The sequence below is a fragment of the Zosterops lateralis genome (assembly GCF_965231275.1).
Source record: "Zosterops lateralis genome assembly, chromosome: Z".
NCBI classification, from domain to species: Eukaryota; Metazoa; Chordata; class Aves; order Passeriformes; family Zosteropidae; genus Zosterops; species Zosterops lateralis.
The window spans coordinates 23,136,623-23,153,033 of record NC_139800.1 but is presented as its reverse complement, the minus strand read 5'-3'; the positions used below and the strand labels follow the sequence as shown (position 1 = coordinate 23,153,033).

Sequence of the window (16,411 nt, the reverse complement as noted above, 5' to 3'; positions counted from 1 at the left end):
TCCCCAGGAGGAGAAATCTTTGGCTCAGTATGCTCAGTGGGATGGATCTCCCATGAGTTTGAAACCAGCCCAAATGCAGGGGAAAAACGTGACTAGAGGACTCCAGAAAGAACTCTGGACATCCCACCTCTATGGATAACTTCTTTTTGGGTTCAGCTGGCCTTCCTCAGTGACAAGTGCGTGCTGAATATTACTGTCACTGAAGGAAAGTTCCTCTGAGTGTGTTGATTATAAATTCTATTGCAAGTCCTGCCTGGCATTTCAGGCCATCCTCTCTGATCTCAATTTTACTGCATTCGTTCACTGCTCTGCAGTGCTGTTTTAAAACCTGGGGTGAGACCCGCAGAAAAGTCTTCTACTCAGAGGAAGGATGAGTTTTGCCTGTGCGGGAGATTTCACAGGGGGTTTGTTTTCTTTTCCCTACTGCACCAGAATGATGAAAGGAGTGTAAGCAAACAAGCTGAAGCAGGGAAATACATGCAGACTACCAAACCCTGGCACAGAAAAGGTGTGATGGGCATCATCCAGGCTCTTGATGTCTTTCTGCTCTGTCCTCACCAGATCTCTCCTGGCATGGGTGTAAGACATTGTTCTGCATCAGGGAGAATCTTCAGTACCCAGCAGTGGCAGGGACGTCTGAGCAGTGTTTCAGCAAATCAAGAGTCTGATCCAAAGCCTGCAAGGCTCCATGGTAGTCTTTTTCATTAACTTCAATAAGCTTCAGCTCTAACTCTGAATCCTCGATGTTTATTTCAAGCACTGGTGTAACATCACTGGAATATAATGTTCCTTCTCAGATGCAGCTTAAGGTAACAGTCTAAATGAATATGTGGATAGGTCAAGCCAGATCCTGCTGGGTGGCATCCTGAAGCAGACCCATTCATTTCCTGGGTCACTTGTCAAGCTGGTCAAAGTATTTCAAAGGAACAGGTGTCTAGCCAAACATGTAGTTTTCTAACAGGCAAAGCATTCCCCTGGAACAGATTTATTTCAATGAGATTTTTGCCAAGGGACATCTTTTTTTCTTTTTTTTTTTTTTTTTTTTTTTTTTTTTTTTTAATTAATGCACTGAGTTCTCTTTTCAGGAGGTAAAAATCTATCATTTTAACAGGATCCTTTTGATTTAAATTTTTTTCAAGTCTAGATTGTATTAAACCACTAGCTTCCATTCTGAGTTAGACCAAAGGTTTGTCTAGTCCAGCATCCTCTGTTCCAACAGTGCCCATTAGAAACAGTAGGAACAAGGCTTTTATGGAGTGCTATCCTCCCCCTAATACCCTGTGGCTTTCAGCAAACAGAGGTTTAGTGACTAAGATAGATTTTGTATCTGGATATTCATGTTTTATAGCACTGAGTGGACATAACCACCACTAATCTATCTCATTCGCCTTGAAGCTAATTTATGACTTTTGCGTTCAGCAACATCCCATGACAGAAATGTCTTTTATTCATTCATATAGTGTGTGAAAATATACTTCTTTTGTCTGGCTGAAAACCACAGCCATTCTGCTTTATATATTTCATGCTTTGAGGTTATTAAGACAAAGCCTTTTTATTCCTCTCAGACAATACCCTGTAACATTTCACAACTGAAGAATTTCTGTTTCACAAGAACTTTGGCCTCTCCAATTCAAAGTGAAGTACATTTTTTGAGACATCAGTATTTCTTATAGAAAGAAGTCCCATTTTTTCATCCAGTTTCAGTCATTTCATTATATCAGTGTAACTGAGGGTGACAACAGCAAAAATAATAATACCAAAATAAAAATAAAAATAAAAAAAAAACACAATGATAACAAAAAAAAACCCTACTTGGGCACCCTGAGAAGAACTGGCAAGAATGAATTAAAGTTTCATAATAACAGCTTCTTCCTGCCAGCTGGGCTAGGAGAGTCACAAGGACAGATTGGGAGGATCAGACACTCTAGCCTAATCACACTGGCGCCACATCCTGTGCCTCCACCTTATTGTTCAGCTGCACATATGCAGGTGTTCTATATAGAAGGTTCTATATAGAAGCAGAGTTCCAATCCTCACCTTCATTTTTATCAATAAAATCTTCTGAATGGGACTTTCACCTAGATAGAGTGGAACTGGTTATGCTGGTTTTTTAGGTGACCTGCCTTGTGGGGGAAAAGAGTCACTGTTAAGGTGTCCTAGCAGTCAGTGGGATGTCTGAAGGATTAACTGGGTGGATCCTATTGGGGTTCAGAACTTGTACTATTCACCTGCAACTGCCCATATGCACTGCATGCCCAGCTCCATTGCTCACATCAATAAGCAAATCCTTACAGGATTTCAGCTCTTGCTCCATAAAGCAGGGTGAATTTTTTTTTTCCACCAATCTTCTTATTTTTCTGCTTACAGTTACAGGCAAGAGTATCTCTTTACAAGCTCATAAACATAGCCTGACAAACTCCACTTTTGATTTTAACTAAGGATTCCAGGTATAACATCAAACAAATAATGCACAAAACTTCTGTGTGAAATACAGCTTCATAACTGAGGTAAACATTAGTCTAAGAGCTGTATGAAGTAGGAAAGGTGTTATTGAGAACTCTGAGATGTGCTGCTTGGAATCTTTTATTATTGTTGTTTTCTTTTGCCTTTTCTTCATTTTCTTTGTTTGTTGATGAGGGAATGGAGAGAAAAAAAAAGCCAGCAAGTTTATAAAAGCAATAGAGAAGGGAGTTGAGGCATTTTGTGGAGATTTTTAATGACATTCTGTATAATTTGAAAGTGGGGAGAAAAGGGGGGAGAGAAAAAGGGAATTAGCAAAAAAACTGGCAAAAGAAAAGTGGAATGTGGAGAGAAGTGTGTGGATGAATTTTAATGCAATCAGAAAGCTGTAATAATGGTAATAAAGGAATATATTCAGACGTCAAGAGAGAGAGAGAAGGGAACAGGACCCGCAACACCAGAATTTAAATTAGATATAGGCGTATAATTCTCTTTTCTTCCCCCCTCCTTTCTTCAAATGAAGAAAATGGAATTTTTAAGCACAGCAAAGGAGGGATTAACAATTGGCAGGTTTTCAGCCCTTTGTCTTTTGGCGAATCCCATTTAATCACCGTCTTTAATATTAAGAAGGCTGTGGCTGTGTGGGGCTGTCTCAGACTTGGGGGAAAAGGGATGATATACAGAGGAAAAGAGAGATAACACTTAGGTTCAGGCAATTGTGAGAAAGTGTTTCAATTACCTCCACTGAAGTCTTTAAAAACTGAAGTTTAATTTGATCTGAAATGTCGTCCCAGCTCCTGCAAGAGAAAATATGTCCTTCCCACCCCCGTTCCTGCCCATGCCTATGCTCTTTCATAGTCCTCGGTGCTCAAGGCTGGAGTGCTACCACAGATTAATGTCTTGGCCTTCTAGGCTTCTGGAAAAGGTTTCAAATCTTCGACAGGTCACCAGTGAGATGAGTTTAGGAACTGAAACTTATTTTCCTGACATACCAGTCTTGACACCACTGACCCTGCAGAGTTTGTCAAGAAGCTCCTGAATGAGTGTGAAAACCAAATGGCCCTTCGGGCTCAGCCTCAACCTTGTGTGGCCAGAGTGAAAAGGAGATGTTACACATAGGAATTAATATCTGTTAAATTCCCCAGAACCAAAGGCAGTAAGAGTTGTGGTCACTCTGAAAGATGAGTGCAAAAGCATAAATCAGTGTTCATTTGAGGTGTCATTTGATAGTACAAGACAGTCTTCTCCTTCATCTCCTTCTTCTTCTGGAAATCCATCAAACTGGGCTGAGGTAATATTTGTGGATTCATGGGAGGAAGGAGAACAGGCTGCTAATACCTAGGGAAAGAGGTCTGATTTTTACCTTTTTTCCACAATTTAAAGGTTGATTTGGATTCAGATATTCTTTCTGTTGTTGCAAGATTGTGAAAAGTGTGTGTTTAGGCTATAGGTTGAGTTTAGAAAGACCAGATTTTGACTCCCAAGTCTTTTCCTAAAAAGCACTTCCTCAGGAACAATTCTCAAAAATATTCCAGTGGTGTGTTTCAGATAATGACTAAGTATTATGAGCTGTGAGGCTCAGTTCAGAGGCAGAGGCTTTATGCTTTGCCTGGCATGGGGTTTTAGACTTTTCTCACCAACAGCTTTCCTAAGTAAGGGCTACAGCATCTTTTCAAGTTGTTCTCCCAGCTCAATATCAAACACCATAAAACCCGCCATTTAAGATCTGCACAGGGAATGGCATCTCTTGGCAATGGACAGTTGCGATGGTGCTGTTCAGTAAGTCAGAACTACAGATATTTGTCTTGGAGTTATAATAGTTGCAGCTGTACAAGAAGAATCTGCTGTTAGAAACATTTAGGCTATGTCTTCATGGCAGAGTTTGCTTAGCCTATGGCCAAAGTTTTGCCCATATCCTATGTGCACAGAGAAAGCCTTTGTGTTTTCATCTGCACTGCCCAGATGAGGCTCTCGGTTTGTGGTTGGATTTCACTTCAGTGCTGGTGCACAGTGGGTGTTGCTACAGTAGCACAGACCACCCAAACCCAAATAACATCCATCCTCCTGCTCCAAACAGTCTTCTCCATCTCCTTCCATTTTTCATCATGGCTCTGCATTTTTTCCATCCTGCTCATATGCTTGCTCTCCCAGACAATACCTGAATAGTTTACAGCTGCTGCACATCAAGGACATCTTCCAGTTCCCTGTATAGTTCCCTGTCTTTTCTCAGGAAGATAGGACTGTAATATAGACTAGGATGCTGAAAGAAGAGAATAGGTTCAGTCATGTTTAATTAAAAAACATAATCTTAGACATTGGGTTCAACATCTGGCAACAAGTTAATTTTCTTTCCAGTTTCTCACACAGCCAACAGCAGCCAACCTCTGCGTTCTTGGACAGAAGCATCTTGATCACTGTGTTTTTAAGAGTCACAATACTGCAGGACATGAAAATCTCTCCTGTAAGATAACTCCAAGATTACAAAAGTAGGATTTTATTGAGGACTAAAACTGCATTGACTAACCCCCACACTCTTGCATGAAAAGGAGTTGAGAAAGCTCCAGCCACTCCGTTGCAGTGTTCAGACACAGATCTGACTCCCAGCTTGCCAGGTACTTTTCATTGTTTCTGCCAGAGCTACCTGTACTCCTGGAATATGGCAAACCTCACTAATTCCCAGTTTGTGCTTTTGCAGGTGGGGAAACTGAGGCTGCCTTTTTCACTGGGTAATTCATGCAGTCCATATTTCCACTGAGACTCCTGTCCTTTGGTAGAGATATAAGTATCTAATAACAGTTACTGCACAGTCATCTACCTCTTTGGTATCAGGCATAACAAATCACTTGAAGAGAAATGTGGTTTTGCTTTCCATAGTTTCTAAAGCACAGCTTAAGTTGAGACTCAGGAGTCCCAAAAACCAGTCTGAAATGTACAGACAAGAGCTCCAGCCAAGTTCTTGAATAGTCTCATGGGTCCACTCTTCCATAACTGGATCAGAAATGATTTCCACTCTTTCCCAAAGCAAGATCTAGGTTCTATCAATCAAAAATAATTTCTGGAATGGTCAAAATAAGCAGAAGAAAGCAGTTCCTAACTCAGTGCATGATTCAGCTGCAGAATATCTCGCTGCAGGATGTGCTGGATGCTCACAAGCGCACATGGGCTCTAAAGTCCACTGAACAATTATATCAAAGAAAGACACTTCAGAAACTACTACATATCAAAAACAAACAAATCAACCAAAAAGAAAAATAAAATAAAATAAAATAAACAGCCCACCAAAATAAACCAAATAAAACCACCCACCACCACCACCCAAAAAAAGCCACACCAACACTGCAGACTCCAGAATTCCCTCAATTGCAGAGCACTGAATTCTAGGAGAATATTGGGGGGGAAATCAACAAAATTCCCCATTCTTTTACTCTTCTACAGACATCCACAACTGGCTGTTACCAGAGACAGCAAACAGAGTCAGACAGATTCTCCGTCTCCTGTTCAGCTGTTCTTTCACTTTGCTTACAGGATCCATGTCCAAGTCAAGGCTTAGGGAGCAGCCAAGCAATTAAGTGAGAGAAATCCTTCAAACTAAGTTTTTGACATGCAACAGTGGAGAGCAATGCACCTGTGGGATGAAGCTTCCTTCTTTGCATGGGAGAATTATGCTCCCACACCTGGGCTTATATTCATTTGCGCTTGTCCCCATCACACAGCTGTTCAGATTAGCTGTTATTCTCTCTAGCCTGGGTGTCTCAAAGCCTCTGTCTCCAGCAGTTGGAGACCAACAGCTGTTCAATCATATCTGCTAACGTATGGGATATAAAGGATCTGTTAAGTAAAACCAAACCAAGGAGGGAGGAGGGGGAGAGATCAGTGGAAAGAAATCAGTCCTGCTAAAATGTGATTAGGTATGCCCCACAACACCTAACTGCAAGGAAGAGGTGAACTCAGCAGACGTTTTAAAGCCTGTAGCAGAATTAGCCCCTTGAGGGTCTTGTTTGATACAGGGAGGAGGAGGGAAAAGGGGCCAAATAGGATCTGCAGGTGGAAGGAGGGTTTGTTTGCTATTATTTGGACTTAGGTAGCCCTATGTTTCTGTTATTTGGGCTTTTGAATCTTTAGGATTTTTCTCCCATCCTAATTTTTGAAACACCAAAAAACCTTTTCCAGCAAGGTACCACAGAGAAGATAATTAGCTAATTTACAATTAGCTATAACAGAATTCATAATCACTTCCCCTGTGGAAAGGGTGGTAATCATCATCACATAGCTGTAGGACTGCTGTGAAAACGGCAATAGGAGTGTGAAACCCCGGCCCTGGGAAATGCCTTTCTTTTAGCCTATTGATCACCTGATTAGCACAGGTTAAGGGGAGTGATGGGACACTCTGGCTCAAGAGAATGACAGGTTTGAGCTTGCAGATTTGAGTTCAGAGCTCAAACCAAACTTCCATAATGTTCACAGTATCTGCAGCTCAGCCTTCCTCTCTCAAACTCCTTCTTTCTTCTTTGACCTGTGGAGGATTTCTTGGTCATGACTGTCCGAAAGAAACCCAGACTTTGGCATATGCCTGATCCCACTGCCTGGAGTTGGGAGCTCTGCTGGATGAAAGCCTGGGCATGAATCAGCAATGGGCTCTTGCAGCCGAGAAACCAGCCCTGCCCTGGTCTGCGTCAAAAGAACGTTAAGGCAGGTGTTTCTGCCCCTCTGTTCTGCTTCTGTGAGGTTGTTTTTGTGGTTTTGAGACTGCTACACCCAGCTCTGGGGCCCCTGCCATAAGAAGGGTGTGAACCTGTTACAGAGTATCCAGAGAAGGCCACAGGGATTTTCCAGCGGTAATCGGGGGGGTGGGGGTGGGGGGGCTGAGGAGCGGCGGCGAGCACCTCTGCTATGAAGACAGGCTGAGAGAATTGGGATTGATAAACTGGAGAAGAGAAGGCTTCAGGCAGAACTTATTGGGGTCTTTAAATACCTTAGGATGCTCATGAGAGGTGGGGACAGAATTCTGAATATAGCCAGTAGCAATAGGATAAGGCCTCCTGCTTTTCAAACAAAAGAGAGCAGATTCATCCCAGATACAAGGAATACCTTTTTTACCAAGAAGTTGGTGAAACACTGACATAGGCTGTGCAGAGGGGTTATTGGTTTCTCATTCCTGGAAACTTTCAGGATCCTGTTGGACAAGGCTCTGAGCAACCTAGTCTAGTTGAGAACGTCCCTCGCTCACTGTCAACTGCTTGGACCAAATTACCTTTTTAGGTCTCTCCCAACTGAAACCTTTCTGATTCTGTGCATGTGGGAAACACCCTCAGTGCTATCCTCTCCTCCTTCTCTGCCAAGAATGAATCAGGAGAGTGGGTGGGCAAGGAAGATCAACTCTGCTTCTTTCATTCTCTCTCGTCAATGTGCCACTTGGTACTATGCACTGGCTTTTCTTCTTACCCATACCTGCATAGAAACTTCTCTGGGCTGCTTTGTTGTGGCATGGTGCCAAGGAGATAAGCTTAAAGGCCCTCCCAGTGCCACAACCAAGGCACTGCAGCTGCTCCCCCTTTGTGTGTGCAAGCACATTTGGGAAGGAGGGGAATAGCAGCAGAGACAAATAATTATTGGCTATATAAATTAGCTTGGGACACAGAGATGGTGAATCTGTCCCTCTTTAGTTCTAAGGCCTCGGAAGCCATGTTCTGGATGGTAAAGCTTGTTTGTGCTTTCCTGATACAAGGATTCAACCTCTTTGTTTTGCTTGAGGAATATGAGAACACAAGTGTATTTATATACTCTTATCTGAATGCACCCCCCACACACACACAATACATTAGCAAGAGCTATCTGGATAAACACAATCCTGTGTCATGTCTCCCTACCAGTGACCCTAATTTTCCCCCAGTCCCTCCACAATTGCTGTGATTCTTGTTCTTGTCCTCTTGCTCCACAGAGGGTCAAACATCCTGCATCTCATTATCCCTTCTGTCTCTTTAATTAATGCCCATCCTCCCCCTTCTCCCCCTCACTCCAGTGTTCCCCCTTCCCATCTCCTCTCAGCACTTGGTTTGCAGCACTGTATTATTTCACCTTTCACATGTGCCGCCTCCTTCACCCGGGCCCATCTGACACCTCTGCCTTACACTCATCATGGAAACATAACATTTAAATACAAATAGAACAGAGAATAATTTAACCCCTATTTGCACTGGGGAAGGTGCCAAGACTGCATATAAACACTGCAGGGATGTCTGTAGGTGCTGTATATTTATCTGACAAGTTGCATTTCTTCACCACAGTACCTTGCAGCCAGCTTTTCCTGACAAGCACAAGACTCCATTCCTGGAAGAGTAGTCAAGAAGAGAGAAGCCTGTTGTGATTTATTTATGGCAAAATGGAGCAGACCTGAGACAAACCTAATTTTCAGTATTTTCAGAATTCACCAGCAAAAACTTCTTTGGCTCTCCTGGGTGCTGCCACACACAAAAATATCCACCCATGATTGGAAATTTCCATGGCAAAGTGGGCATGATGGACTCAGCTTCCAGAAAAAAGACTGATAATGCAGTGTACAATAATGAAGGAAAACAAAAACATGAGGAGAAGAGGCTCATTTGGACACCATATTCAGTTGCAGTGTTGCAGGGCAGTGTAACTGCTCATACTGGTGCTGGTTTTAGGGGTGTCACTGCCTCAAGGTTAATGGAGAGTCCTCAGATGAGGTTGAAACTGAAATTGTGACTTGAGAGAATGCAATAGACAGAAATTTGGACAGGCTTTTCCTCACAAAAGCAAAGGGAAAATGCTCAGATATGAATCAATACTTGATGCACAGCCATCTGTGGCCTTGAGAAGGCTACATGGAATAGGCTTTTTCATCACACCTGTTCTTAGACATGCTGAGTAAGCTCACTTTCTTCATTCCCCTCATAGGGAGGAGATGGAGGATGGTCTTCCAGGGTGCCCATCTCCATTGAGCAAGACTGTGTGGTACTGCAGGGTACAACCACTCCTCCATGGCCAGTTTAGGCTGGAGCACAATGTCATGCCCACAGCTTATGCTGGGGACATCCCAGATCATGGGCTCATCCCTGGCCTCTTTTTATCCTTCTCTTCTGCCCTGGATAGTGATATTTCTGTTCTCCTTGACTGTGTGTTCACTTTGGTCTGGGACCCAGGTCTTAGGAACCCTGGTCTGAAGGGGTTTTGTCTCACAGTCCTGCAGTGTGAAATGGAATTGAGCATTGATCTTGGCAATGGAAGAGATAGGGGACTGAATCTGCCCAGTGCTCTGAAATTCAGGTGTGGATCCTAAGACACATGTAGTTGGAATGTTGGAATGAATGTCTCATTGAAAAAGAAAGAAGCATGGGACTCAGGATGGTGATATGGGTGGAATATTGTTGGTGGAGATGGACCCTACAGGCAGGCAGAGCTTAGGGATCATCTAGGGCTGCTCCAGGCTTGTGTGCAGTCTTAAACTCAGATTTTTGTACGATATAGTGCCCTCAAATCTCACCAGAGGACTCTGGAAACATCTGGTGAGGAGCACCAGGGCTGTGCACAGGTGCTTAAGACACACCTTGATGACATCAGCACATCCCTTCTTCATTTTATCCTTGCAAACTCATGGTCTTTTTTAGACCATATTTACAAATCAGAAGTAATTGTCTTGGTGCATGGCATATCAGGGTTTTGTCTGGGATGTGGAAGAGTAGTGTACCATGATGCCCTGGGTGCAAGAGGCTCATAAAGAACCATTAAAGGATAAACTCATTAGCCAAGACCTGGAACACGTTGAATGATCCCTTCTGCTGGACTCTTCTCTCTCTTTTTGTATTCAGGATATGTGAAAAATGTTCTTAAAACATCGTGTTGTGTTCCCTGAAAGAGCTGGGATGTGAGGGTCAAATGCAGCATTTTGTTATATAAACTACTGAAACTAAAAAAGCTTGTTAAATCGACTCATTTTTTTATCAGTCTAGTGTGTGATCATGTAGAGTTCTGAGATGGCAGATATAATAAATTATTCCCCTGACTACAAAGGGTGCTGTATTCCAGGGGGGAGACAGGATGCTGATTTGGAGATGGGATTGGAGATGGTGTCCAAGCAGTGGGTCTCCATGGGGATCCCCTTCACGCCATCTCCCCTGGACCAGCAGTTCCTGGGGGAGGCGATACTCCCTTTTAACAGAGACTACTCCTGATGGTCTGATGACCATCTCATGGGCAGCTCATCAAAGCAGCACATCATCTGCCAGCCAGTGCAGTCCCAGTGTACTGCAAAGATGTAGGGTGGGGGGATGTAAAAATCATAATTTGATCAGTTCCTAAAAAACCTGGTTTTAGCTTTGCATAAACTAGACCAGACAAGGCAGTTTCAGGCAGTTCCACACTAGACAGTTTTGCTGACAGAGGAGGGATGTGATTTTTTTAAAAAATTATACATTTATATTAGCAAAAATCTGGTGGAAACAGTTACACAGCCATAGGAGTGCTTTTGCTGATGCAGCTTATTTGAAACATGGGAAGCTGTATAAAGTACAACACTCTCCTGTTGTGCTGGAAGTATTTAACAGACACAAAGTTCTAGGCAAAACCTTTTGCCAATCATGTTCCTAGCTCTTTACAGCTGATCTGCCCCCTTCCTAAAATATCTTGCAGGAAGTTGGTCCCATTTGCTAATGGGTTTTCTTCCAATGTCTGGGAAACCTTGGGACTGGACTTGTTTCCTAAGGCTCTGTCATGCCCTAGACTGAAAGATACCCCCCAGAGCACACATTGGACTTCAGCAGCTTCTTCTCTAAGGCTTGTAGCTCACATGTTGGAGTCTCTTTTGCAGGACACCTTGGCCATTGGGAAAAGCCTTTCACATGTCCAAATCACCTTCTTGTGAAGTGGGGACAACCTACAAGTTGCATGGCGTTAGGTGGGGCTTTGTGCACCACTACAATCTGAACGTTTTGTTGCCATCAAAGACCTCAAAACACCTCTCTGCATAATTAATTCCAACATAAAGTAGGAAGATTTCATGCTGTAAAAGGTCTATCAAACGCTATTTCTGTTTTTCTCACCTATCAGAAGCATACCTGTATCTCCCTAAACCTATTTTTCCTACCAGTTCAGCAGCCTAGCTGAAGGCAACATAATTCCTACTTTTCTGTGGCAGTACACTTTTCGTGGTCATGGATAACTCAACTGCAGGGTTGAAAGCTCCTAATATCCTCATTCAATAGCCACTGCATGAAAAATTATTCACATCCAAGGCTGTAAAGTAATTTGCCAATGTGCAGGTGCATCTTGGAGAGGAGAATTTTGATCAAACACTGGTTGAAGCAGAACAGATTGTCTACACCAGTGATTTCTCAGTGAACAAAAGTGACATGAATTGCTCAATTAGTCAGCTAGAAAAGGATTATTGCAAACCAGTGTTTTGTTCTGCTTTAGGTTAACCTGTACACTAAAAAATAAATTAAATTTTAAAAAAATATTTAGATATTTACATGTATTTATTCAAATTAGTTACGTCTGCTCTCTAATGTGCTCTGAAACAACCCTCTTAGTTCACACATTTACATAGTGTTTAATGAATCATAAATTAGACATTTATGAATCATGTGCAAATAGTCTGTTTACATACACAATGTAAACTATGTAAATTTCCTTTTTTTTTTTTCTGGGGGTAATGGCAGTAGTCTTTGAACAGAAACCTGATCGAGAGGCATCACTCAGCCCCCTCTGAGATCCTTCTGACAATCATTTGTTTTCACCAATATTTTCTGGAGGTGTCTCATGAAGATCTCCAAACTTGGTTTAAGTCCAAGTATAAATCATAGATTTGTTTGGGTTGGAAGGGACCCTGAAGATCATCTAGTTCCAATTCCTGCTCTGGGCTCACTCCAGCAGCTCCCTGTCCTTCCCGTGCTGGGACCCCAGAGCTGGATGCAGAGCTCCAGGTGGGCAGAATCCCCTCCCTCCCCTGCTACCTGCAGGGCTCTGGATGCAGCCCAGGGTTCATTTGGCTCTCTGGGTTGTGAGTGCACAGTGCTGGGTCACACTGAGCATCCTTGTTCAGAATACAATTATCCACTAGCAGAAAATGCCCTGCTTTGGCATGAAATACCAACTGCTTGACCTATCTCAGATATTAGCAATCATGTAAGTTAACTTTATGTTTCAAAAAACAATTTAAGTTTCAAAAACTTTGGGCTTATGTCAAATGAACTTTATAAAATATATTTAAAATCTCATCCAAACTTGTAGATACACGTCTCTGAGTGGGCATGAATGACAAATCTCCAGCTAACAGGCTGTGACTTCTGTTATATCCTGATTTTAAAAAGCTTATGTTAAATATTTTTTCCTGCAACTTATTTAGTATCACTAGGGCTACTAACTTATGTTATTTTTCATTTGGATTTGCTTCCAATATACTATATTTATCACATTGCTCTTGGATTGCAGTCTGAGAAGCGTTGTCATTTCAGTTACTGCAAACTGACAGCAAAAACTGATCAGAAGAAGCTTATTTGGAAGACTTTGGTGCCTAGATTTTAAGAGGCAGATAAAGATTTTATATATAGGCAAACCACTTTTGTGTGTTGTTTGGTTTTTCCAAAATTTGCTAGATTGTTTTCAAGTAGACATGTGAAGTCAGAGGCTGTTAAGGTTTTTCAAGCCAGCCACTTGAAAATACTAGCAGCTTCTGAGATGTGTCACCTCAGTGAAGTCACCGTTTGTGTTGCATGTGATACTGAGCTGTCTTGGCTTTCACATCCCTCCTGAAATATGGTAAGCATCTCTTTATTTTGTTCCAGAAGACAGAAAACTCTTTGTGGGCATGCTGAATAAGCAGCAGTCAGAAGACGATGTGCGCAGGCTATTTGAGGCTTTTGGCAACATTGAGGAGTGCACGATCCTTCGGGGACCCGATGGCAACAGCAAAGGTAAGGAATGGCTTGTGTTGACCTAGATCCTGGTCTTCCTCTATATATAATTTTATCGTGTAACAAAAGTATCATGCAACAGCCAGAAGAGCACCCCTTACTTTAGGAGGGGTCATAATTTTACTCTATTGGTAACTCTATCCATGAGATGAGAAAGCTGATCACACTGTAAACACATTTCCAACAGGCTGTTTGTCACTACATGCAAGCTGATGCCTCCCCTCTGAACAAGGCCTTTACATTCACTCAAGATGTGCTCTCCCCACGCCACTGAATAGGATGACTCTTTCTTTAAAAAACGCCAGTATTGGTACTTTACATCTTGTCTCACTGGCTCCATCATCACTGGCTGTTTATCTCTCATCCACCAGCCCCAAGTCTTTCCCTTCTTCACCTGGTTTTTGCATGGACCCCTATCAGCCAGCAATTGCAGCTGCAAGGGTACAAGTGCCAGTTTAATATTACACTCATTACACATTTATTGTCTGAAACATGCAACTATCTCATTGCAAAACCAGGTGCTTTTCCTCCTTATGCCACTCTTTTTTACCTGGATAGCACAAAAGACTTCCGCTACAACCCAGGCATGAGAATGAGGCCTTTCTCTGGTGAAGAAAGGTTATATTTTTCCCCCATAAGTCTCTAGACAAAGTAACTCCAATCTGACTAGAAAACCCTCTCCTCCTGGCAGTATAATGTGTCCATTAAATATTGATTTGCCTATAATATAGCATAAACTGTGTTGGCATGTGCAACACCAGAGAAGAGGCCAGTCCTGCTGACACAGTTCTTATCTCACTGGATATTTTGACAAGTGACAACATCAACCAGCACATTTTTGCAACGGGGAGGCAAAAACATCCAAATCACAGTGGTGCACTGGAGAAAGATGCTGTTATTCCATAAAATCACTGGTGGACAAAAAAAATACTTTACACCAGACTCATAGCTGTTCAATACACATCAGCACAGCTCAGCCTTCTTGATATAAATGGCTGAAGATAAGCTGTGGACACCTTTTTTACAGTTTTGTGGTTATTTTATTTCCACAACACCCAAATACATGGGCTAGCCCATGGGGAAGTAGTAGGATAGGATGTCCTAGAGAAGCTCCAGCCATCATAACAGCAGACTGTTAAGCACATAATTCACTGAACAAATCAATAAATCAGAGAAAAGCAAAAAAAAAAAAAGTCTGTCTGCTTCCATCTGGAATAAAATCTAATGACAAAAGAGTTAAACAGAGTAATAATAAAGGCAATAAAGTCTGAGTTCTGTAAGAACAAATTCCAGAGGAGATCCAACCCACAGGCTTGTCTTCATACTTGCTCTATCTTTTTTTTTTTCCCCTCTAAAACAATTTCATTATAAGACAGATTCTGAGTGGCAGCTCCATATTGCTAACCAGTTTAATTATTCGTGCTAGCAGGCTGCAGTCTCAGGCTGACGTTTCACTGAGCTGTTCAGGATCAATACTGAGCCTTGACAGAGTTAATATTACCAGCTTCCATTTGCTGGTGCTATTTACTGAGAATGTGAAGCTCCTAATTTACACACACATGGTTTCGTGCATGCACACATGCACACAGAGCAGTCAATCCAATGGAAAATTTAAGGCTAGTGCCCTTATCTTAGGAGACAGTCAGGCAAGCCACAACTCCCACAAAGTTATTCCCAGTCTGTAATGTTTTCCATCTGCTAGAAACCAATATGTGACACATATTGCTTGTGAGCTACTTATTTTGGGTAAAACTTATAAGGCTTAAATTCTATGTAAGTTGAGATTTAAGCAGATTGTCTGAATTCCAGATAGCAGTCAGATCCCATGCACTTAAATCCTACCCAGTCCTCCAGGTATCCCTGTGGTGAGCCTCTACATCCTTCAAGTAGTGCAAGCACTGGTCTCAGAAGCTGGGTTACCACTCCCTAGTTTAATCCCATCACAGTCCAGGCATGGCCAAAAAGCTGCCTAAGCTTTTCCTGAAGCTGTGAGTGCTCTCCTGAGCCACGGGGCATGGCCTTCAGGGTCTGCTGAAATACCTCCTACATGAGTCACATTGCTAGGAACAGTGGTTGGAGTAGGGAACCAGGCGGCAGAAGAGCTGGGACTGAAGAATTTCTCACCCTAAAGGGGAATGCAGGACCTGTTTTTCCTGGGAGAGGATGAAGTGATCCTTCACCACTCCAGGTAAAGCACACCAGGGTTCAGGCAGGAGTACAGGAGGGACTTGAAGTGGATCCAGAAGGACCTACAGAGTCTTCACTGCTGCTGCTCTCTGTCCAGCTATTCTTTTTCCCTTTTTAATTTTTTCTCATTGAGCAGTCTGCCACAATAACTCAGAAAGTAAAAAATTTCCAACAGCACCCTCCAAAAGAAGAGCCTTACCACCCTCTACAGTTACAGTCCTAGGGTCTGATTCTGCAGTCTCCTCCAAGATGACAAAACAGTCAGGGCAGCCCTTCCAGCTCTAGTCTGGAAGCAAAGGAACAAGAAAACCCTAAGCACTTGTATCTCTGTGTGTGTCAAAATCCTTCACACTCCAGAGTTGCTCCTGTGAAAAAGACACCATTAGTCTGAGAAGAGTGATATGACTCACATCCCCAGCTCACCAGCTCCTAGAGGCACTTCTGGTGACAATGGGAAGGAAGATTATGTGCACTTTTGGTGTTGTGTACAGAAGCCATCCAACTGAATGCATAAACAAAAGTGACAAAATGTTGGGATCTCTGCTATTGCCTTGCCATTTACACTAGTAAAAGCTGAGTTTTTACTCATCCTGCTATATCAAAACCTACTGGAAGCAGTTAATAGAAAGCAGTAGGAGGGATCTCAATAGCATCCTGGGCATTACACACGATAAATACCTTTATTCCCACCTTTATCCAGCTCCACTGATCCATCAGGACCCTCAGCACAGGGGTGAATTTCACCCAAAAAGAGTGAAGCCTTTGACATGACAGCAGCACCACAGCCAAAAATCCTGCTCTAAATGAAATTGATGACTGGAACTGGAAAGCTT

General features: G+C 42.5%; 1 protein-coding gene across 1 annotated transcript in view; it reads left to right on the top strand.

Moving 5' to 3' along the window:
• CELF4 (CUGBP Elav-like family member 4) overlaps positions 1-16,411 on the top strand; it is a 693,954-nt gene that overhangs the window by 577,387 nt on the left and 100,156 nt on the right. The window contains exon 4 of the mRNA XM_083883995.1: positions 13,263-13,391. Coding sequence (XP_083740121.1) covers positions 13,263-13,391 — 129 coding nt within the window. The remainder of the gene's footprint in view (positions 1-13,262; positions 13,392-16,411) is intronic.